General features: G+C 39.2%; 3 protein-coding genes across 3 annotated transcripts; 1 reads left to right on the top strand and 2 right to left on the bottom strand.

Annotated features, from left to right (window-relative positions):
• The first annotated feature begins 9,395 nt into the window (after window positions 1–9,395).
• On the top strand, window positions 9,396–10,541 carry LOC133832101 (uncharacterized). The gene has a single exon (XM_062262485.1). It carries the CDS (start codon window positions 9,396–9,398, stop codon window positions 10,539–10,541), a length of 1,146 nt encoding a protein of 381 aa, XP_062118469.1.
• A 75-nt stretch (window positions 10,542–10,616) lies between these two features.
• On the bottom strand, window positions 10,617–13,579 carry LOC133832102 (uncharacterized). Its single transcript, XM_062262486.1, has 4 exons — window positions 12,785–13,579; window positions 11,497–12,222; window positions 11,130–11,270; window positions 10,617–10,799 (listed from the first exon to the last, which is right to left on the bottom strand). Exons 1-4 carry the CDS (start codon window positions 13,577–13,579, stop codon window positions 10,617–10,619), a joined length of 1,845 nt encoding a protein of 614 aa, XP_062118470.1.
• Window positions 13,580–16,926: 3,347 nt separating this feature from the next.
• LOC133832103 (uncharacterized) lies at window positions 16,927–17,697 on the bottom strand. The gene has a single exon (XM_062262487.1). The coding sequence runs from the start codon at window positions 17,695–17,697 to the stop codon at window positions 16,927–16,929; it is 771 nt and encodes a 256-aa protein (XP_062118471.1).
• Between the last annotated feature and the right edge of the window lie 5,085 nt (window positions 17,698–22,782).

The following is a 22,782-nucleotide window of genomic DNA, read 5'->3' on the forward strand; positions in this document are numbered from 1 at the left end:
AATATTCATCAGTTGACATGATAGAGTTGGTTATGACTGACTTTGATATGATCTTGGTTATGGATTGGTTAGCCAAGTATGGGGCAATGATAGGTTTCAGGAAAAAGATGGTAACCCTTGAGCTTGAGGGTGAGAAACCCTTTGTATTTGTTGGCACTATGCATGAATCCCATATATTTATGACATCTGTATTTAGAACTAAAGACCTATTGCAGGAAGGATGCATAGGATTCTTAGCTAGTGTGGTGGATACCACTCAGGTTGTGCCAGTGGGACCAGAACAGATTAAAATAGTCTGTGAGTTTCTGGATGTGTTTCCAGAGGATTTGTCAGGGTTATCTCTACCCTTAGAGATGGAATGGTGATTATTTTGGTGCTAGGGATGGAACCAGTATTTAGGGCACCGTATGGAACGGCTTCAGCATAAAATAAAGGAACTAAATGTTCAGTTATAGGATAAGATGGTATTCTCCAAGGTAGATCTTTGATCTGCTTATCACCAGTTGAGGATCGGAAAGAAGGATTACGCAGAAGACTGCTTTTTGTATCAGATATGGGGATTATGAGTTCTTAGTCATGTCTTTTGGTTTGACTAATGCCCCAGTTGTTTTTATGGATCAGATGAACAGGGTGTTCAAAGATTATCTAAACTGGTTTGTGATCGTCTTTATTGACAATAGTTTGGTATACTCTTAGTCAGAGATTGGCCAAGGCCAAGGAGTGCCTTAGAGATCAGGAGTTACCTTGGATTGACAGAATATTACATCCATGTTGTGGAAGATTTCTCAATGATTGCTATTTCATTGATAGAGTTGACACACAAAATCAGAAGTTTGCATGGTCAGATAAGAGTGAGAACAACTTCCAGGAACTGAGATAATGATTGATGATAACTCAAGTTCTGAGTCTTCCTACAGATCAGAATAATTTTATGATGTAAATTGTGTCCTTATACAGATATAAAAGGTGATTTCCTACGCATCATGTTAGTTGAAGGATATGACCAGAACTAGAGTAAAGTTACTGGTGGGCCAGTTGGCCAACATTATGTTGTGGTTTACTCTTTTAGAGAGGAGTAAAGAAAAAAAAACAATTGAGTGACCCATAGATGAGAAAGATTAGAGGGGATGTCTTAGCTGGATTAGCTAAGTACTATACAGTGTCAGGCATGCGTTTATTAAGGTATAAAGATCGGAATTATGTACCGATGGACTTGGGATTAGATGGATGAATCTCATACAACCCCTTATTCTCTTCATCTAGGCACCATGAATGTGTACCAGGATCTAAAAGCTTTATATTGGTGGTCTGGGATGGAGAGGGACATAATTGAGCACGTGACAAAGTGCCTAACATGTTAGCAGGTCAAGGTAGAGTATCAGAAACCAGTAAGGCCATTAAAGCCTTTGTATATTCCATAGTGAAAGTAAGAGGACCTCACGATGGATTTCTTAGTGGGATTGCCAGGATAGTGGGCCAGTATGATTCAGTCTGGGTCTTTATGGACCGGTATACAAAGTCAGTTCACTATTATCAGTCAAGACGAGCAATATAGTTGACCAGTATGCAGATCTCTGTGTGAGAGAGATAGCACACCTTCATGGGACTTCAAGATATATCCTATTGGATAGGGACCTATCTTTACTTCCAAGTTTTGGGGAAGGTTACAGAAGGTGATGAGTACACAGGTAAAATTCAGTACTGCTTATCATCCTCAGACTGATGGTAAATTAAAGAGAATTATCATAATATTAGAGAAAATGCTGAGAGCATGTGTATTGGACTTTGAAGGGTCCTATAATAAATATTTTCCTCTAATAGGATCTTCTTATATTGATAGATACCAGTTGATTATTGGAGTGGCACCCTATGAGATGCTGTATGGTAGGAAGTGTAGATCACTCATTCACTGGGATGAGATGGGTGAGAGGAAATGTTTGGGTCCTGAGGTATTTCAGAGGACCACTAAGGCTATTGAAAAGATTAGAGCTCAGATGCTCGCTTCTCATAATAGAATGAAAAGTTATGTTAATTTGAAATGAAGGAACATGGAATTCCTAGTGGAAGACTATGTCTTCCTTAGAGTCTCACCATGGTAAGTGGTGAGGAGATTTTGGAAAAAGGGCAAGTTGAGCCCTAGATTTGTAGGACCGTTTGAGATCCTGGAGAGGATCAGTCAAGTGGCCTATAGATTGGCCATACTATCGGCATTGTTGGCCGGACACAATGTATTTCATATTTCCATGTTGAGGAAACTGTATTAGATGAGACTCGTGTGTTGAGTTATGAGGATCTGGAATTAGACGCTGAGTTATCCTGTGAGGAACAACTATTCTAGATGTGAGGCACAAAGGATAATGTTCTGAGGAACAAAACTATACCTCTGGTTAAGGTATTATATAGAAACAGTAAGGTCGAGGGAGCGACCTGGGAATTGGAACCAGATATGTGGGATCTATATCCCGAGCTTGTCAGATAAAATTTCGAGGACAAAATTTATGTAAGGAGGGGATAGTTGTAACGTCCCAAATCCCCTAATATGGCTTAGTGCTTTAATTGGAGGGCCAGGAGGGCAATAATTGGTTTATAGTATTATTGTGTGATAATATGCTTGATTATGTGAGTTATATTATTATATGACTAATATTGCATGTTTAAGCATATTAAATATGCGTGTAGGTCATTTCTTATTAGAAGGACATTTTTGTAATTTTGACTCGTTAGGGGTGTATTTGAATATATGATTATATATGTGTGATAAATGATGAGACCACAATATTATGTGGATATATTTGGATTATTCGGCACGAGATGGTCCTACTAAGCAAAGTAGAGGTTTGGTCATAACGGGGTTAAAAATCGGGCTCGGCGTGAGCCTAGGGGTAATTTAGAGCATTACCTAGAATTTTTGGGTAATGGGAATTTTATTTAGAGATAGTTGAGATTCATTTAAAGAAATGGTGAATTGTGGTGGTAAAAGACTAAAATAGGCTTAAGGGCATTAAGTGGCAAATTAAGAGGTTATATTGGACCAAGGGGCATTTTGGTCATTATTCCAATATGATGAATTAACTAATAGATTTCTTTAGCCAAAGGAAACCCAAACATAAACTCTCTCTCTTTCTTATCTCTTGGTTACTCTCTCTCTCTCTCTCTCTCTTCCCCCTCTATGGATTTCTTTGAGGAAAAGCTTTGGTTTTTGAAAGAATTAAGCTAGGAAATTGCCAGGGTAAAGCTAGGAAGCCTTGTTAGCTATAAATGTAATGATTTCAACCTTTAATTCTCTATGAGTTCTCTTATTCGTTGCTGAAGTTCTTGGTGTTCTTGAGTTTCAAAAACTCAAGTAGTGATTTTGAGTGTTAGTGATGATTTTTGTTGGATGATTGAGTTTTTGAGCTATGTTTGAGGTACTATAGCTGCTATGTGGTCCGTTTATGGGATTGGGACGGTTTGGGAACCATTTTGAGGATTAAGACTAGGAGAACACGAAGAGAAAACCCAGAAATTGGGTTCTCTGTCTTTGATGCTATAGTGCCCAGTAGGTGGTGCTACAACGCCATTGGGTCTTTGTCATTGGTGCTGTAGCACCCAGTAGATGGCGCTACAGCGCAAGTCAGATTGTCAGGTTCTTGTTTTTGACTTTGGCGTCGTTGCGCCTGGTAGTTGGAGTCGTACTGTTTTTCAGGGCATGAATTTTTGTACCTTTTGGGGTTTCGGCCCAAGTGCTCGGGGGACGATTCCACCACAGTGTTTTGTGGGATTAGAGGTCCCGAGAGCGCGAGATTGGTTCTGGGATTGAATTTTGGAAATTAAACTCATTGAAACACCGCTTATGGTTGTGATTAGATTACCGCTAGGGCTCAGGGCAGGATCGTGTTCAAGGGGTCGTTTATATATAACTTGTGCTCGTACCAAATGTAAGAAAACCGCACCCAGTATGTGATACATGTGATGATGGCTTGGCCCGAATTATTGAACATGAATATGAATAAGGCATGAATACCTGAGAATGTGCATGATTGTGATTATACTTGTGATTGTTGATTAAGCATGTTGAATGCTTTGTATTTTGATATCTGATATATGATATATGCATGTGTGCATTATCTTATTGAGAAAGGTTTGACTTATGAGTCAAGGACGACAGTAGCGCGCTGAACGCTGGTTGTTTTGGTTAGGCTAACCAGGAGTGCATCATACGCTTGTCCGACCCAATGGTCATGGAAAATGCAGTGCCAGGTACGCTGGGCCAGCTCCAAGGCTGGTTATATAGAGGATGGGGCAATGGGCCCCGGGGTGACTTATTAGTCTCATATGCTACGGCTGGGCCAAGGATTGACTTATTAGTCAAGGACGACCTTAACACGTTGAGTGCTGTTCGTAAAGCATTGACTTATTAGTTAAGGACGACATTTGCACGTTGAGTACTAGTAGTAAAGCAATGACTTATTAGTCAAGGACGACGTTAGCATGCTGAGTGCTGGTCGAAAAGCATTCACTTATGAGTCAAGGATGGCAATAGCGTGCTAAGAGTTGGTCGATATGGTTATAATTAATCAGGAGCGTGATATACGCTTGAACGACCTTTTCGTCGTGAGAAAACTAGAGCACCAAGTACGCTTGGCTAGCTTCAAGGCTGGTTATATAGAGGATAGGGCAAAGGGCTCTGGGGTGACTCATTAGTCCTATATCCTAGGGCGCCGAGCCCCAATATAATTTATTAATCATGTATTAGGGCATTGGCCCTAGTATGATTCCATAATCATGTATTTTGAGCATTGGACCCCGACATGATTCATTGATCGTTTATCCTGGGCTATTGGACCTTATGGCACTGTAGTCGTTTATATGAATGGTATGCATGCATGAGTAGGGTTATTACTGCTAGGCATGCTTATTATGATTTGGTAATATGTTATTATATGCTTATGAGCATGTTTAAGTTTTCTTGCTGAGCTTTTGCTCACGGGTGCTTTGTGGTGCAGGTAAAGGGAAAAGAAAGCTGGACCATCCATGAGTTTGAGAGCTTAGGTGACGATGTGTACATATGCGGTTGCTCGACCATCATGGCCGAGGGTTTAAAGAGGAACTAGGGTCAAACCCTATTTTTCCGCTTAGGTCGACAGGTTGTAACTTTTTCAATATAATTAACCTTTTAAATGTATTTTGGGATCCCATGTATGAAGTAAACGTTTTAGTGAAACGATGGTACATTTGACCAAATTTTTTAACCCTAAACCGTTAATCACGTTTAGTTACATGAATATGGACAAATGTCTCGTTTCATGAGTTTAGCACTATTTAAAATACACAGTGTAACGATCCCTGAGTAGTAGGGCGTTACAATATATGCTCGATATGAACTTGATAGGTGCTCGATATGTCTCGATAGGGTTCGATAGCTGCTCGAGATGTGCTTGATGCATGCTTTTCAAACTACATTTCAGCCTTTTATGCTGATTGTTTTTTCTTATGTCTTCTCTTTGTAGCATATGGATTCGGCACAACACATGCTTCATATTGCTTGAGTGTTGTTGTGATGAACTTGATGTTCTTACAAGTGATACCTACCAGATATGATCAGTACAAGAACAGTACTAACAAAGAAAGGTACCTCTGGGATGCTGACATCATTTCCTTGGTGACTGGCCTCGAGCAACAGTTTCTAGCGTCTTGGTCAGGAGCTCAGGATGTATATTAGTGCCAGTACTATCAACAGTCTCATTGGTTTGCCATTGAGGGTTCTATTTATAGTTGGACATTCACCATATATGATTCAGACATCTCAGTGATTAGTGACGCAACGATGGAGGAAATAAAAAATACATGGTGCATGTTGTTTCCTTATTTATTGCTACAGAGTAAACTGTTTAAGGATATAGCTTGATGTTGAGCCACATCAGTTCATACGGCGCTGCCTACAGCGACACGAGCTCACTCAGTCCAAGTGAAGGTAAACAACATCATCTTTTTTTGATGAACAAAGAATTATATTAACACACAAAAACAGTTACAAAAACCATCTCAAAGAGAGCCACTCAATCCGAGAATTACAAGAGATTAAGATTTTCAAGAAAAACTAAGTCTGTACTTTTCAGCTTAGCTTTAGACACATTAGAAACTCTAGCTTTTAAAAATTTTTGCACCTGAGTAACAGCCTTGTTAAGGTTTTTCTTTCTCTCTCTCTCTCCTTCGGTTTTTTCACCGGAGCTATGGCGAAAGGAGCGAAGGCAGCTGGAAAAACCAAATCGAAGCCGAAATCTAAGAAAACTGGTCCATCTTCTTCTGATAGGATCATCAAAACAAGATCAATGGATGACGTACTGGGAGTGAAAGAGCTGGAAGTTGATGACGAGAAGGAGACGGATGAACAATGGGTGGAAACACTATACTCTCCAGAAGAGACGGAGGAGATTTTCAGGAAACGAAGTTAGATTCGACAAAACTTCTCTGACTGGGTAACAATAGCGAATCGCATGGCACAGAATGTAAATTCGGGTAAGAAAGCCTCTCCTCCAATCTTGCGATCTAACATTGTTAAGAATTTGGAATCTTGCTTTGTTGGACCGTCAAAGGAGCTGGGTGACGGTCAAGAGTTTATTGCTTGTGAGAATGGTATGGGGCCGCTGAAAAAACAAGGTGATTGTCTGAATTTATCTGGTAGTGTTGGTGATCTGCAGCGAGGTACTGCCCCTAAAGTGAAAATTAGCTTTGATGATATTGCTGAAGAGGTAAACTATTGGCAGCCATCAATAGTCTGTTTTGTAATGGGAGTCAATCCACCACTTCATATACTTGATGGTTTTGCTAGAAGAATGTGGAAAGAGGCTGTGGTTAAGGTGGGTTTGATTGCTCGGGGGATCTTTATCATTAGATTCCAGAATATGGAGCAGAGAGATCAGGTCTTACAGGGATGATATATATTCTTTGATCAGAAACCAGTGGTTATGAAACCTTGGAACCCGATAGATGATTTCTCTAAAGATGAGATTACTAGTGTGCCGACTTGGATACAATTAAAAGGATTGGACATCAAGTATTGGGGGGAAAAATCCTTATTCAAGATTGTTGGGCAGATTGGCAAACCTCTACAATTTGACAATATCACCAAGCACAAGGATAGGCTGCTGTACCCTCGTGTGTTAATATAGGTTAACTTTCCTCAAGAATTTCCTGCCTCAATTTCATTTACAAACGAGTTTGATCGGGATATTGATTTGGAAGTGAAATATGAATGGCTGCCTCTTGTTTGTTAAAGTTGTTCAGGTTTGGGACATGAGACTAAGCTGTGTAGGAACAAGCCCATAGAGAAGGAAACAGAGAAGCAACAATGGGTTCCTAAATTAAAAGTGAATAAGATGGAGAAATTGGTACCAACTGTGGATAAGGATGGTTTTCAAAGAGTTGAGAAAGGGAAAAGAGTAGAAAAGGAAGTTGTTCCAGTTATGACTAAGGTGGCTAATAGATTTGATCTGCTAAATAGTCAGGAGCAGGAGACTTTAATGTGTCATAGGGAAGAGGGGGGAGATCCCTCTACTTCTAATGGATAAAATACTGTGTTGGAATGTTAGGGGGATCAATAGCCATGAAAAGCATCAAGAAATCAAGCATTTGATTTTTTCAAAAAAAGTTGGGCTAGTGAGTCTCCTTGAAACTAAGGTAAAGAATAAAAGCATGGGTACTCTATACTCTAATCTTTTTCCGAATTGGTGTTTTACAAATAATAATCCTTGGCTTGATAAAGGGAGGATAGTTGTTGCATGGCTGCCAAGCTTGTTTACTGTTAATATTAGCTTATGTACAGCTCAATTAATTCACTGTGTTGTGCACCCAAGACAGAAACAAGACAGATTTGATGTTACATTTGTGTATGGATTTAATGAAGATAAGAAGAGAGCTCAACTTTGGATTGAGTTGGAGGAGATTTCAATGCAAATACAGGGGCCTTGGATAGTTATGGGGGATTTTAATGATATTCTATTTAGTAATGAAAGAGTGGGGAAAAGATGTACTAAAAGTCCTACTCAAGATTTTCGAGATTGTGTGGAAAAGTGCAAATTGGAAGACCTGAAATATTCTGGGATTTTTTATACCTGGAATAATAAGCAAAAGCCATAGGATCGAGTTTTCTCTAAACTAGATCGAGCCTTAGTTAATTCTCAATGGACAGACTGTTTTCAGTTTTCGGAGGCCAACTTCTTACCTGAGGGATGCTTTGATCACAGTCCCATCTTGGTCTCTCTATACCAGGATGTGATTAGTGGCAGAAAACCTTTTCGATACTTTCGAATGTGGAAGGATGCAGATGAATTTGGTGAACGAATTGCTAAGAGTGGGCAGGAAGGAGCTTATGGCACGAATATGTATAAGCTGACAGTAAAACTTAAGCGTTTGAAGCAAATTCTTAAGTGCATTAATAAAGAAGGATTTCATGAGATTCACAAAGCAGAAATGATTGCTAAGGAGGAACTGGTGGTTTTGCAGGAAAAAGTGAATAAGGACCCCCAGGATTCTCGTTTACTGATTGAGGAACAATTGGCTCGGGACAGATATGCTAAAGTATACAAGGCTTATTCTCTTTTCTTAGCTCAGAAAGCAAAGATTTCTTGGGCTAAAAATGGTGATGAAAACACAGCAATCTTTCATGCTTCTCTGAGGGCAAGGAGACTTCAGAACATAATATATTCAATAGAAGATGCGCAGGGGATCTGGTGTGATACACCTCATACTGTTCAGCAAGCTTTTTTACAGTATTACCAGCAGCTCCTTGGCTCTAAGATGCAGAACAGACACCGGGTGAAGAAATGTATTATCAATCTTGGGCCAAAAATTTCTGAGTTGTATTCCAGCAGACTTGAAACCGAGTACACAGCTCAGGAGATCAAAGAAGCTATATTCTCTATCCCTGATTTGAAGTCTCCAGGCCCGGATGGTTTTGGAAGTTGTTTTTACCAAGACAACTGGGATTTGGTTGGATCTGATGTGGTATCTGATGTTCTGTCTTTTCTGAGCTCAGGAAGAATTCTTAAGGCAATTAATACGACTACCATTACACTTATTCCTAAGAGCAGTTGTCCGCGAAGTGTAAGTGATTTTCGGCCCATCTCGTGTTGCAATGTGATTTATAAGGCTGCATCGAAAGTGATTTGCTCGAGATTGAGACAAGTTTTGCCTGATTTAATTGCTGAAAACCAGGGGGTTTTGTACATGGAAGATACATTGCCCATAATATCATGGTGTGTTAGGATTTGGTGAGATTATATGGACGGAGCAATTGCAAATCTAGCTGTATGATAAAGATTGACTTAAGGAAAGAATATGACACAATAGAATGGGGGTTCATTGAAGAGATGCTCAAGGCTTTTGATTTTCCTCAAACCTTTTCAGATTTAATAATGGCGTGTGTAACAACTCCCATGTTTTCCTTTCTTCTCAATGGTTCGTTACAGGGGTTCTTTGCATCAAAAAGAGGACTTAGACAAGGGGATCCCATTTCCCCCTTGTTGTTTGTTCTTGGATTGGAATACTTGTCCCGAATTATGCGTAAGGTGGGGTCTTTACCTGGGTTCAAGTACCATAATAAATGCTCAAATTTGAAGTTGAATCACTTATGTTTTGCGGACGACCTGCTTATTTTTTGCAATGGAGATTTTGTTTCAATTATGCTGATGTTGAGGGGCTTGAAGTTATTCTCTTCTTCTTCGGGTTTGCTCCCTAACTCTGAGAAATCTGCAATTTACTGTCATGGAATGCCTGATGCTATAGTAGATCGAGTTCTGGCAGCTTCTGGTTTTTCTCGCAGCCACCTCCCGTTCAGGTATCTCGGTATACCTATCTGTTCAAAAAGAATTTCTACTGCAGATTGTAAATGTATTTTGGAGAAGATGACTAGTAGGATTCGAACTTGGAGCACTCATAATCTATCTTATATGGGGAGAGTGACTTTGATCAACTCAGTCCTTATCTCGATACATTCATATTGGGCTCAGATAATGATTCTACCAAAGAAATTGCTCAAAGATGTTGAAGCAATTTGTAGGGCCTTTCTTTGGAAAGGTATCTCAGACTCTCATATACCAGGGTTGATTGCTTGGGAGTATATTTGTTCATTAAGGACGGCTGGTGGCTTGGGCTTTCGGAGACTACATGACTGGAATTTGGTTGCCATGGGAAAGTATGTTTGGGCAATTGCAAAGAAGAAAGATAACATTTTTCTCAAGTGGATTAATAGTGTCTATCTACTGGATCAGAATTGGTGGGATTACAAGTGTCCCACGGATTGTAGTTGGTATTGGAAGCGTTTAGTTTCTGTGAAGGACTGTTTTAAAGCAAAAATCTCTTATGATTCCTTCTTGTCTCAGAGATATAATATCAAAATCGGTGTAAATCTGCTGGTTTCTCAAGAACCTAGAGTGCCATGGAGGAAATTTGTTTGGGATAGATTTATTATTCCCAAGCATCGATTTATCATGTGGTTAGTCATGTGGGAACGTCTGCACACAAAGGATCGAATAGTTAGATATAATTCCAATATTGATTAGGTCTGTTTGCTGTGTGGGGTAGAGAATGAAGACATTGACCATCTCTTTTTCAAGTGTACATACAGTAAGAGGTGTTTAGAGGCTATCAAAAGCTGGATTCATTGGAATGCATAATCCATCAATCTTAATCGTCTCCTGCATTGGATTTCTCATGCCAAGCATGTGTCGAATACATATAAAAGCATGTTTTTTTCCTTTCTTGCTGTGACAGTGTACCATCTCTGGCGAGTAAGAAATGATGCGCTTTGGAACCACAAGCTGTGGCAAGTTCACCATACAGTTAGTAGAATTCAAAATGATTGTAAATTTCTCTTACTTAGTGTGTTTCCTTGTAAAGCCTCTAGGGAAGATAGAGATTTTTTTACTAGATTGATTTGAACAGAAATGTACAGATTTTATAGGGGTTAGTTGTCCTGGTCTGATAACCCGGTTTGGGTTAGTTTTGGGTTATTGTATATGTATTGGGTGTTCAAGACTTGGCTGTATTGGTTTGTTTGAGTAATACAATGGCTTATTCATAAAAAAAACAGCCTTGTTAACAGAAACAGAAAAGTAATTAAACAAACACTGGTTTCTATTCCACCATACCAGATAAACTGAAGCTGCTAAACCAGCAGCTAAGACTTTCTGCTGAATACCCTTCGACTTCCCCACCATCCACTCAACCCAGCCATGATAATGCACAGGCCAGACATCTCTACCCAGCCAACCAGCTACTCGATTTCTCACCTGTTGAGAAAAATGGCACTGAAAAAACAAGTGTTCATGACACTCCTGGTGTAACTCACAAGTGTTCATGACACCTTAATAAATTGTCCCTAGTTAACAAATGCCTCAAAGAAGCTTGCCAAAGTACAAATCTATGCTTGGGCAGGGTCAAATTGCACCAAACAACATGAGCAAAAGGAACTCTTTCCTTATTAACCAACTAAATATAAAGTTTGCTGGTCTTCACCTTGTTATTCACCATTGCTTTATCTAACATCTCACCATTGATGACTGACTTCAATTTAATTAGTTTACGCCAATACCAGCTCACATCAGTCTGAAGATTGTACTCCCAAATAGATTGCCCTTTAAGATAAATGGCATCAATCCATTTAACCCAAAGAATATCCTGTTTAGTAGAAACAGCCCAGATATATTTTGCAAGAAGCACCATATTCCATTTGGCCCCTTCCCTAAAACCAATCCCCCCCAAATGCTTAGGAAGGCAAACTTGATCCCAAGCCGTGAGGTGAAGTTTACTTCTGTTTTCATTCCACCCGCTGGTCCCCCACAAAAATCTCCTGCATAAGTGATCAATCTCAGTAATTACACTCTTAGGGAGAAGAAAAATACTCATCCAAAACGCTCTAATTCCCAACAAAACAGAGTGTATAAGTTGAGTTTTTCCAGCAAATGAGAGATGAAGATTAGACCAATGATGTAGCTTCAATTGAATCTTCTGAATTATATTAGCGTAGTCCCCTGCTCTCCATTTTGGAGGTCTCAGTGGGATACCAAGATTTAGAGGGAATTCACCTTCAACAAAATGCAAATCCTTTAGAATATCTTTGGTCTCTGTCTCAGTTAAACCACCAAAGTACACTCGGGATTTCTCCAATTTCGCTGTTAAACCAGAAACAACACTAAATGCTTGAAAACACTGCTGAATAATCTGAACAGAAGTATTATTTCCCTTGCAAAAAATCACCAAGTCATCCGCAAAGCAAAGACTCACCAAATTCAAATTTTTTACACCTAGGATGAAATTTAAAATCTTTATTCTGATTGGCATGAATGAGCATCCTAGTAAAAAACTCCATAACCAGAACAAATAATAGAAGGGAAATCGCATCCCCTTGTCTCAGCCCCCTCCTACCAGTAAAACAGCCCTACACTCTACCATTCATCAAAATTGAATAAGATGAATCTTTTAAACACAACATAATCCAATTAATAAACTGGTTCGAGACACAAAAAGTAGCAAGAATCTCCTCTAAACAGTGCCAATCAATGGAATCATAAGCCTTGCTTAGATCAATTTTCATCACACATCTAGGGGAAATATGCTTCCTCTTGTAACCTTTAAGAATATCCTGAAAAATAAGTGTGTTATGAGCTAAAAGTCTATCCTTAATAAAAGCCCCTTGATTTTGGCGTATTAACAAAGGAAGGACCACTTTTAATCTCTCACACATCATCTTAGAAATACATTTATACAATGTATTGCAGCAAGCGATGGGCCTATAATCCATTGCCTTAGTTGGATTTGCAACTTTAGGAATCAAAGACAACAAAGAATTATTTAGGCCTTTAAGAAGAATACCATGCTGAAAGAAACTCAAAACAGCAGCTGAAATATCATCACCAATCTCATTCCACATTGATTTGAAGAAACCCGAACCATACCCATCGGGACCCGGACTCTTGATAGACCCAATGCTAAACATAGCATTCTTAACATCCTTCTTAGTGAATGGTTTTATTAAAGCCAGCTGATGCTCTAAAGAAAGGATATTTCCATGAACAAAGCAATCCTTATGAATAGAACCCGAAGCCTTACTTTGACTGCCCAAAACACTTATAAAATGAAATAAAAAGTGAGCCACAGCCTCCTCATAATTCTCCACTAACTGGCCATTATCAGAAACAAACGAGGCTATTCGATTAACTTCCTTCTGCTGTTTCAAACAAGCATGGAAAAACGTTGTATTATCATCCCCAAATTTGAGCCAATTGACTTTGCTTTTTTGCCTCAGGAAACTATCATACAATCTGGAATTCTGAACAAGATTATCTAATGCTTGCTTTTCCTCAGCTTGAAATTCTGAAGAATGAGGATCTTGCTGAAGTTGAACTTGAGCCTGGTTATAATTTTCCTTAGCCATCTGAAAATTACGCTCAACATCACCAATTTCAGATTTATTAAATTGCCTCAAAATGTGGCTAAGTCTCTTAAGCTTCACCAAAATACCATCAAATCCCCGAACAGCCACTGGTCTAGTCCAACTTTGCATAACAGTAACTTTGAACCTTTCATGTTCCATCCACATGTTGTAAAATCTAAAAGGTTTAAATCCAAAATTTACCTCCTGGATTCCCTTAATAAGGCAGTAGCAATGATCTGAAAATATGTCCCATTGTTTAACAACAACCGAGGCTGGAAAAAGGTCAATTCACTCTTCATTTTTAAAAACACGATCTAATTTGGAGTAAATTCTAGCCCCATCAGAATGGTTATTAGTCCATGTAAAGTGAGAACCAATCAATCTAAGTTCATCAGCCAACCCATACGCTTTCAATCTTTGAGCATTGATCACTTCAGTGGTAGCAACTGGACGACCCCCACATCTGTGATCATACTCAAAAACTGAGTTGAAGTCTCCTGCCATTAACCAAGGAGCAACAGGAAATTTAAGGCAAGATAAATCATGCCATAACTGAACTCTTTCAAGAACTGTGTTTCTCCCATAAACAAATGTCACACAATACTCCCCTTTTGATTGTGACTCCTTAATAAGAGTATGAACATATTTTTAACGCCCCAACTCCAGGGACCATTACGGTGTGCCTTGTAAACAGTGCTAAACTTGCTAATCGAGTCATTTGGCCAAAATCGTGATCTAAGTATGATTAGCGGTTTAGGGATTAAAATTTTTGGTTAAGATGTAACGTTTCATTAGAATATTTAATATATACATTGGGATCCCAAAAATACAATTTCAGAGTCTATTACAGAAAACTATTTACAACAGGCCGTTCTAAGCGGCAAAACAGGGTTCAACCCTAGTTCCACTTTAAACCTCGGTCGTGGAGGACGAGCAGCTGCATATGTACACATCATCATCTAAGCTCTCCAACTCAAGGATGGTCCAGCTTTCTTTTGCCTTTACCTGCACCACACAGCACCCGTGAGCTGAAGCCCAGCAAGAAAACATAACACTATACATAAATATTATCAAATGATTATCATTACAATCACACTGAGCATAAAGCTTTCAAACCAATGAGTGAACACCACACGAGGTCCTGATAAACCATACTGAGTGACTGACAAGCAAGTCACTAATTCAAATGGAAGAGTGGCTGCTAGGTAAGCCACTAGCCTTCAACAGGTTCTGGTAAACCATATTGAGTGACTGACAAGCATGTCACTGTTTCAAGTGGGAGAGTGGCTGCTAGGTAAGCCACTAGCCTCCAAGCGCTTATTTCAATCATCAACCCTCGGGGTCGGTCTGGCTTTAATGGTCTTTTAGTCATTCAATGCTGATAGTCGATTAGATCTAATCTCTGTTGGCTTGCGTGATACACGCTAAGGCCGTTCTGACTAATAAGTCAGTGCAACGTGACCAGTGCCCAGTACCACTGCCAAACCTAACTAATAAATCACAGCTTCACAGTTGATACTAGCACCTTTGCCAAATCTGACTAATTAGCCAGTACAATGCACAAGTAAGCAATGCTATCAATATGTATCATATGCCAATTATCCAAGAATAGGGCATTCAACATTCTTACTAAACAGTTGCTAGCATAATCATGATCATGCACAAAGACAGAAACTTAAGCCCTGTCCAATCTCATATTCCTCGTTCATGGCGTGCCCTAATCACATGTTTCTCGTGCATCACATGCATCACATTTAATCACCCAGCATGCCTCAATGACAATCATATGCAAATGGGCAAGATTTCCAAGCATTCATTATGCTATCAATGTTTACATTTAAACATCCAACATGCATCAAACATAACCATGCATGTCATGCATGGGGTGCAGTTTTCTTACCTCAAAGTCGAGCTAGAATGATTAAAAGAACGACCCTTGAGAATGATCAACTTTTAGTCCTTTAGCGGTCACCTAATCATAACCAAATATGGAATCCCATCAATAAAATAAATCATAAGAAGGTTTATAATCTAAAACCTCACTCCCGGGGTTCATCCCACACTCTCGGGACTCTCAATCTACCTAAACCGGGTAAAGGAACCAACCCCTGAGCCTTAAAAGTCCTCCCGAGCCCTAAAATATGCTTGCTGGAAAATACACTAGCGCTGGGGCACTACCTAATGGCGCTGGGGCGCTACCCCAAAGTCAGAGAGCCCTGCCTAGCACTGGGGCGCCAGGAATGGCACTGGGGCGCCATCAGCAGACCATAAACTTTTCTGGTCTTCTCCCCTGCGATTTCCCTTGAAAAACAAACCTCCAAATCAATCCCAAACATCATCAAAACATCAAACTCAACCCCCAAACCTCATCTACATCACACCCTCATCAAAACCCAAGCAACCAAACTCAAGAACTTCCATTAATTCTTAGCTAACACATCAAAATCATCAACTGAAAACTTAATAGAAAAATAGGGTATAACTTAAGTTCTTGGATGAAACCTTACCTCAAGTTGGATTTAGACCCCCTTCAATGATTGAACCAAAGTCCTAAGCCCCCACCTTTGATCTCCTAGCATGTTACCTCAAGTTGGCTCTCAAAAACTGAAAGGAAGATGGAGAGAAGAACATGTACGGGAGGGAGAGAAAGAGATGAGGATGATGCTCTGTTTTACACTTTTCACAGCCTTCTAAACTAAATGAGCTGATATAAATCCTTAAGTTCAAAAGACCATAATGCCCCTAGGCCAAATAAATCCCTCTAAAGGCTTCTGAGGGTAAAATCGTCATTTCCTGCCTGTCTCGTTAATTATAATTAACGCTCTCCAATTCCCGCTATTCTCAATATTCTCACATACCAATAAATCATATCCCATTACCCTTTAATTCCCGGTAATGTTCTAGTCATCAAAATGACCCCGAGACTCACCCCGAGCCCCGAACTTAAACCCGTTATGACTAGACCGAACACTTACATCTCATGATCGTCTCATGCCGAATAGCTCGCACCAATCCACCATATAATGTGGCTATATTAATTAATCACAACCATGCACCCAAAATACACAATTACGCCCACAGCGGCCAAATTACCAAAATACCCTTATAATAATAAATACTCCCATATGCATGCATTCACCATCATATAATAATATAATTTACGTAATCATGCATATAATCATTAAATACCATAATAAATCAATTATGGCCCTCCCGGCCTCCTAATCAAGGTCCTAAACCTTATTAGGAAATTTGGGGCATTACAATATTGGTCACTCTCTTGAATAATATCCACTAACAAAATATTACTCTTCCAAACCAGCAAGATTCTACCCTCATTATGAGAACCCTTATAATAGCTCCAACCATCAAAAAATCTGCCCATCATATCCTCCACTTTCTCACCCTGTAATTTGGTCTCAAGAAAAGCACCCAAACCAATTTTATTAATCCTACAAAAAACACTAAGGGGCCTCTGTTTTTCCCTCTTATTCAAACCACGAACATTCCAGCTAAGAATTTGGAACTCCCCCATTTGATTTTTTGTTTGCATTGAAATCCAATTTCGAACCCTCCAATCTCTTGTCTAGTAAGACATTATATGCATTTTTCAACTTGTTCTGAGCCTTAGAAGCCACCAACTTCCTCCCACCCACTTTCCTAGGTGTGACCCATTCCCCCTCATGATCTAATTTGCTGTCTGAAACTTCTCTGTCACCAGCCACCTGATCAACCTTAGATCCTTGATTAGTAGCTACCTCAATAACATCTGTTTTCGGCTGAACATGTGAAATCTCCATAGTACTGTCAGACGGTTTAGTCTTGAAACCAGCTTCATTATTTTGCTCTGAAGAACTTGCATCCTTCTGCATCTTAAATTTGCCCAGATTTGCTTCTTCAATAGATTTGTCTACGTTAACTCCATTAGCGTTCTGTTCTTTTGGTCTCCAAACCACCTCTTTTTTCTTATTACAAGAAGATTCAGTATGGCCAAACACCTTGCAGATCTTACACTGTGTGGGCAGCCATTCAAACTCAACAAATTGCTCCATTAATTGCTCTCTTTCATTCAAAAACTGAATAGATTTCGAGACCTCATCAGCTATGTCAATCTCCACTAAAACCCTTGCAAATTGCATCATAGATCTATCCTTTGTAACCTTATCAACAAGAATTGGTTTCCCAAGAATGCTAAATAAAGCACTCAAACACTTGGTTCCCCAATACTGTAACCCCAATCCAGGTAGTCTCACCCACACCGGTACCGATTTAATCATCCTCATATGATCTAATTCAGTGGTTCATGGTCTTACTATGACTGGTTTTCTCTCAAAATGCAAAACCCCATTTTCTAACACCAAGTCTCTAGTCGCTTCATCTCTGAATTTAACCAGAGTATGGCCTGCATTTAATCTCGCAATCCTCTCGATACCCAGTTTTCCCCACATTCTCTTTATGAATCCTTCAAAAACTGCAAAAGGGGGATTAGCTCCTAACACCATACATACTACGGCTGAGTTCCAGATAGAAGCTTCAACAACAATTTCTTCCAAATCCACTTGAGCAATCCGATGGCCATATTGAATTAATGGCTCCTCAAATTGTAGACGAGCACCTCCTTGGTTCGGCAACAAATCTTTAAATGATGACCACTTATCCTTGGCTTGATTGATGAAATCGTTGTTGAATTCTTCTTGCTCACTCCATTTCAAACCGGACTGAGAAACGCCCAACCTATCCACGTTCAGATCCCCTTTCAACGAACCTCCAATCTCTTGGAAGTCAGTCATCGTGTCCTTAAAAATTTCCTTCATCTCAGTTGAAGGTTCTTCATCATCAACTGCCGCCAGCGATTCCCCACCCACTTCCTCAGACCCTAACTCTTCCCTACCCTTGTCAATCGAAGCAGGCTTCTGGTGGACTCTCTTACGTCTCGCCATGGAGCAGCTAGAGAGAAACCGTACGCCTAAAATAAAATTCAGTCGAAATAAAAAAAAAACCTCTAAATAACATCATCTTTATACTATATCAATTTATAAGGAAATTTATAGTACTGTACATTTAATGTTTATAAGTTTTTTACAGTGGAGATTGTGGTGTGTATGCTATCAGGCATATGGAACATCTCATTTCTGGCCTTCCATTGGAAACCATTTGCCATGAAAATATAGAGTTGTTCAGGAACAAGTGGACGACAGACTTGTGGTATCAGAATGTGTAACCTTGACTGGCTTCCACACCATCAGATACTTGTATATTTTTTTTTTATTGGACATATTTTACAAGAGCGATTGTGATAGGCTCTTCATTTTTTTATGATGATTGTATATATATATAGGTTTTTTACATGTTCTGTTTGTGTTTGTGTTTTTTTTTTTTTTTGGTGATAACTATAGAAATATAATTGTTGTAAAGGTATTATATAGTTGTTATCGAACTCTATCGAGCTGTTATCGAGCTATATAGATCTGTAATCGAGCAACATACATATTCAACTTTAAATTTAATTTAATACGCTATTATCAAGCAGCCATCGAGCTTATATCGAGAATCCATTGAGCTAAGAAAATAGTCAGGTTTAAAATTCATTTTAACAAGTTTGTCATCGAGCTGCTATTGAGCCCATATCGAGCTATTATTGAAACATCTCGATTTTACATTGAGCTACACATAATTTTGAAAAAAGAAAAAGAAAAAACAAGGGAAACCAAGCAAAGTTAATAATAAAAACGCATCCAATTTGATACAAATAGTTTATTGTCTAGCTTTGCATGAAGCTCTGTTGTGGCCAAGACCACCACACATACTGCACTTACGCTCTTTGTGAAACACTTTGCCTGTCGATGGATAACGTTTTCTCTTCATTCTTCCTACCTTTTTCTTCTTCGTCTGACCAACTGGTTGTTTCTCAATGGGTACCCCAACTTGCATATTATTTGTGTCCTCGGGAACTGTCCACTCGTCCTCGTTTCCAGTAGGGTAGATTGTTTCTTTATATGACTCCCTCCACATCTCAGTAGTGTAGAATGGGGAACGCAGTGAGTAAATGTTAACAACAGAGTTGATGGTTGCAAGCACTGCATGAACACAAGGTATCCCAATAATCTGAAACATGCTACATGAGCATGATTTAGTCATCAAATTCACCTTACCATCACCATCTGGGTCAACCACATGAAATTCGAATAGTCCAAGAGCGTGGAATTTCAAGTACCTTGCACCAACTTCAATACCTGCCACATCTTTCTCCATTAGTGGTGATAATTTGGATGTGCACTTCTCTACCTCATCACGATGCCCATCAAACCATGACTGAAGTATGAAACGAATGAATTCCACAATAGTAGTGATTGCGAAGGTTCTTGTGTCTCTGGTATTGTTGTTGAAGCTTTCAGCGTAGTTGCTTGTCATTATATTGTATCGATTCCCAGGAAAGTAAACACAAGTCCACTTATTGAAGCCAATACCCTCGAGATATTGGCCTACGGCAGGATCCATTTGCTTTATATTGTTAAAGAACCTGTGAAATTTTGACTTTTGAAATGCATATGCCGCATTCCACATCTTCGTGTGACAGTGATTAGTCTTGAGCTTAGTAATTACATTCATACTTATTTGATGATAGCATGCACTGTGGTAGGCATCAGGGAAGATGACCTCAAGCGTTGAATAATGCTAGCACGCCTGTTTGGTACAAAAGCCATATTATAAACAAATCCAATGGCTTCCTTCAATTTCATCATGAAATACTTCCAATAATTGTGATTCTCACTGGCCACCAACGCGAATGCAATTGGATAAATGCACCTATTTGCATCCAATGCAACAACACACAACATGTGGCCACCATACCTAGTCTTTAAGAAAGTGTCATCCACACATATCACAGGAAAACATGATGTAAATCCCCTTCTACAAACTCTAAGTGAGAAGAAGCAGTAAAGAAAGCAATCATCCTCTGTGATAAAATCAGTTATTATACCTGGATTCTTTTGCTGCAACATGTGCAAGTAATAAGGTAACTTGGAGTAGGATTCTTCAGGTGTCCCCCTGACATACCGATTGCCTTCTCTCTGCATCTCCATGCCTTCATATAACTCATATCGATCCCAAAATATTTCGTCATATCCTCCTTTATGTTGTTTTCCATGTAGCTAGTGCCATCAGTAGCATATTTGTTCTTGATAAGGTGCCCAATGACCCAAGGTGCTGCTTGACGGTGGTCTTTTGGTCACACTTCTAATGAGCACGTATGTACACTGTTGTAAACAGTGATCTCAAACATGGAAAATCGCACTACTTTTTCCCCCTTAATCTCCAACCACAATCAGGATCCTTGTAGGTGATATACCACACATCAGTACCAGACTTCTTCACCACAAACTCAAAATTATTCTTCATTGGAAAGAGAACCTGTTTGGTTTTCAAATCCATCTTGTTCTCAAAAGTCTTCCCCAGGTGTATTTCTCCCAACGGTGCACCAAAATAGGAGGTATGTGATCGAGCAGAGGCCATAATATTTTTTTTTCGTAATCATGGGAGAACTTCATAATCTGTGAACTTCTGTTGAAAATATTAGAGCGTTCCCTGTAATGTTATCTTACGTTCCACCAGGACGACTAGAGATGGTCCTAGGTGTCCGGAGTCCTTGACTTGGTAGATTCGCCCGTGCAATAGGACGTACTGCCCCGTTCTTGTACTTGTTCAACTTGCAAATTATCAGACATGTCAATCGACACTTCTGCCTTATAATATGCTTCAGAATCATACCCCGACCCCTCATCAAACTCAACTACTGGATCGTCATTCACATAGGGGTTGTATTCATACTGGTTGTCCCTCAGGTCACCAATAGGACCTCCCACAAGATTTCCCTCAGGTCCAACATTGCCCACATGATCAACACCAACAATACCCATAGGATCTCCCACAAGACCTCTTTCTAGAACAAAAGTGCCCACCTCACTACGAACTTTATTAACATTGGGAATGGGAGTGGAATATGGATCTGGAATGACAATCTTCTTAACAGGAGTGACACACAAGGAAATCCTTTCTTTTGCTATTACACCTAAGATTGCACAGACACCAAGATCACTTTCAACATGAACGGGTGTAAACGATTGGTCGTCGCATGTGTAAGAAACCTCCAATTTCAATTCATACATCTTTTTATCAACACGACGTTCCTTGTGGAATTTTTCAAGAAGTTGCAAGTATGTTACGTTTCATAACCCCTAACCAAACATTTCATCGAGCCCCTTTCAAGCACTAATTGAGCACCATTGATCACCATATATCAAGCAGCCTACACCATCTACATATTATCAATCCCCTATCGAGCACATATCGAGAAATTACTAAACCAAATATTCTAGGGTCCAATCGAACCCATATCGAGCACCATTGAGAAATAAATTCTATACCTATCGAGCTATCATCGAGCCACTATCGAACATCATCGATCTCACAACTTAACCGTCTTTTACATAGTATTGAGCACATTTCGAGCTGTTATCGAGCTTCTATCGAGCAAAAATGTTGCAGAAAATGCAGAAAACCAAGAAAACCGCATATCACGAAATATCTCTAACAAACCCAAAAAAAGACACTAATATGTGCTCATATCTGTTCGAAATATCCAAAAAAAAAAGTAAACAAACAATACCCAACACAAAAAAAAGAGAAATTTTCTTACCTATGATTTTTCTCCTACAAAATCCCTCTATATGGATGTTGCATTTGATATTGTGATCTTTATATAGACTATAGAAATGTTTAACAACAATTTCAGCAAGAAATTTGGCACAAACCGTGGGTTTTGGTGATTGTTTTGTGTGAGAGAGAGAGAGAGAGAAGAGTGATGAGGAGAGGGTTTTGGTGCTCTTGATATAATGGGAGGGGTATTTTGGGTAGATGGGGAATGTTTCCATCAAAATGAAAGAGTGAATAATGATGGTATTTTTTGGTATTAGTAGAGATTATTAAGAATAAATAGTTAAATTTCCCTATCAGAAAAGAAACAATCACCCCATGAGTAGTGTCCAGCCCAGGTGAAGTATAGTTCACGAAATGACAACTCACTGACCCAAGTCAAAATTTAGACGAATCTCACTTGAATCATTGCAATAATTGTCAAAAATCAATCTATAAAAGGAGATACATCTTGTAAACTCTAGGAGATTAGCCATCGATTCTATTGTACAATCTGAATCAATTACACCAATCAAGAGATTGATTATCTTAGATTTTTAGGAAACTTTCACTCATTTTTCTCTACAAAAAATGAGGATTTTCCTGTGGTAATTTAGAAAACGTATTTTTATTTTTTGATGTGTGTCGTTTTTCGTATCAAATTTAACAATTAT

The sequence above is a fragment of the Humulus lupulus genome, chromosome 4, assembly GCF_963169125.1.
Source record: "Humulus lupulus chromosome 4, drHumLupu1.1, whole genome shotgun sequence".
NCBI lineage: Eukaryota > Viridiplantae > Streptophyta > Magnoliopsida > Rosales > Cannabaceae > Humulus > Humulus lupulus.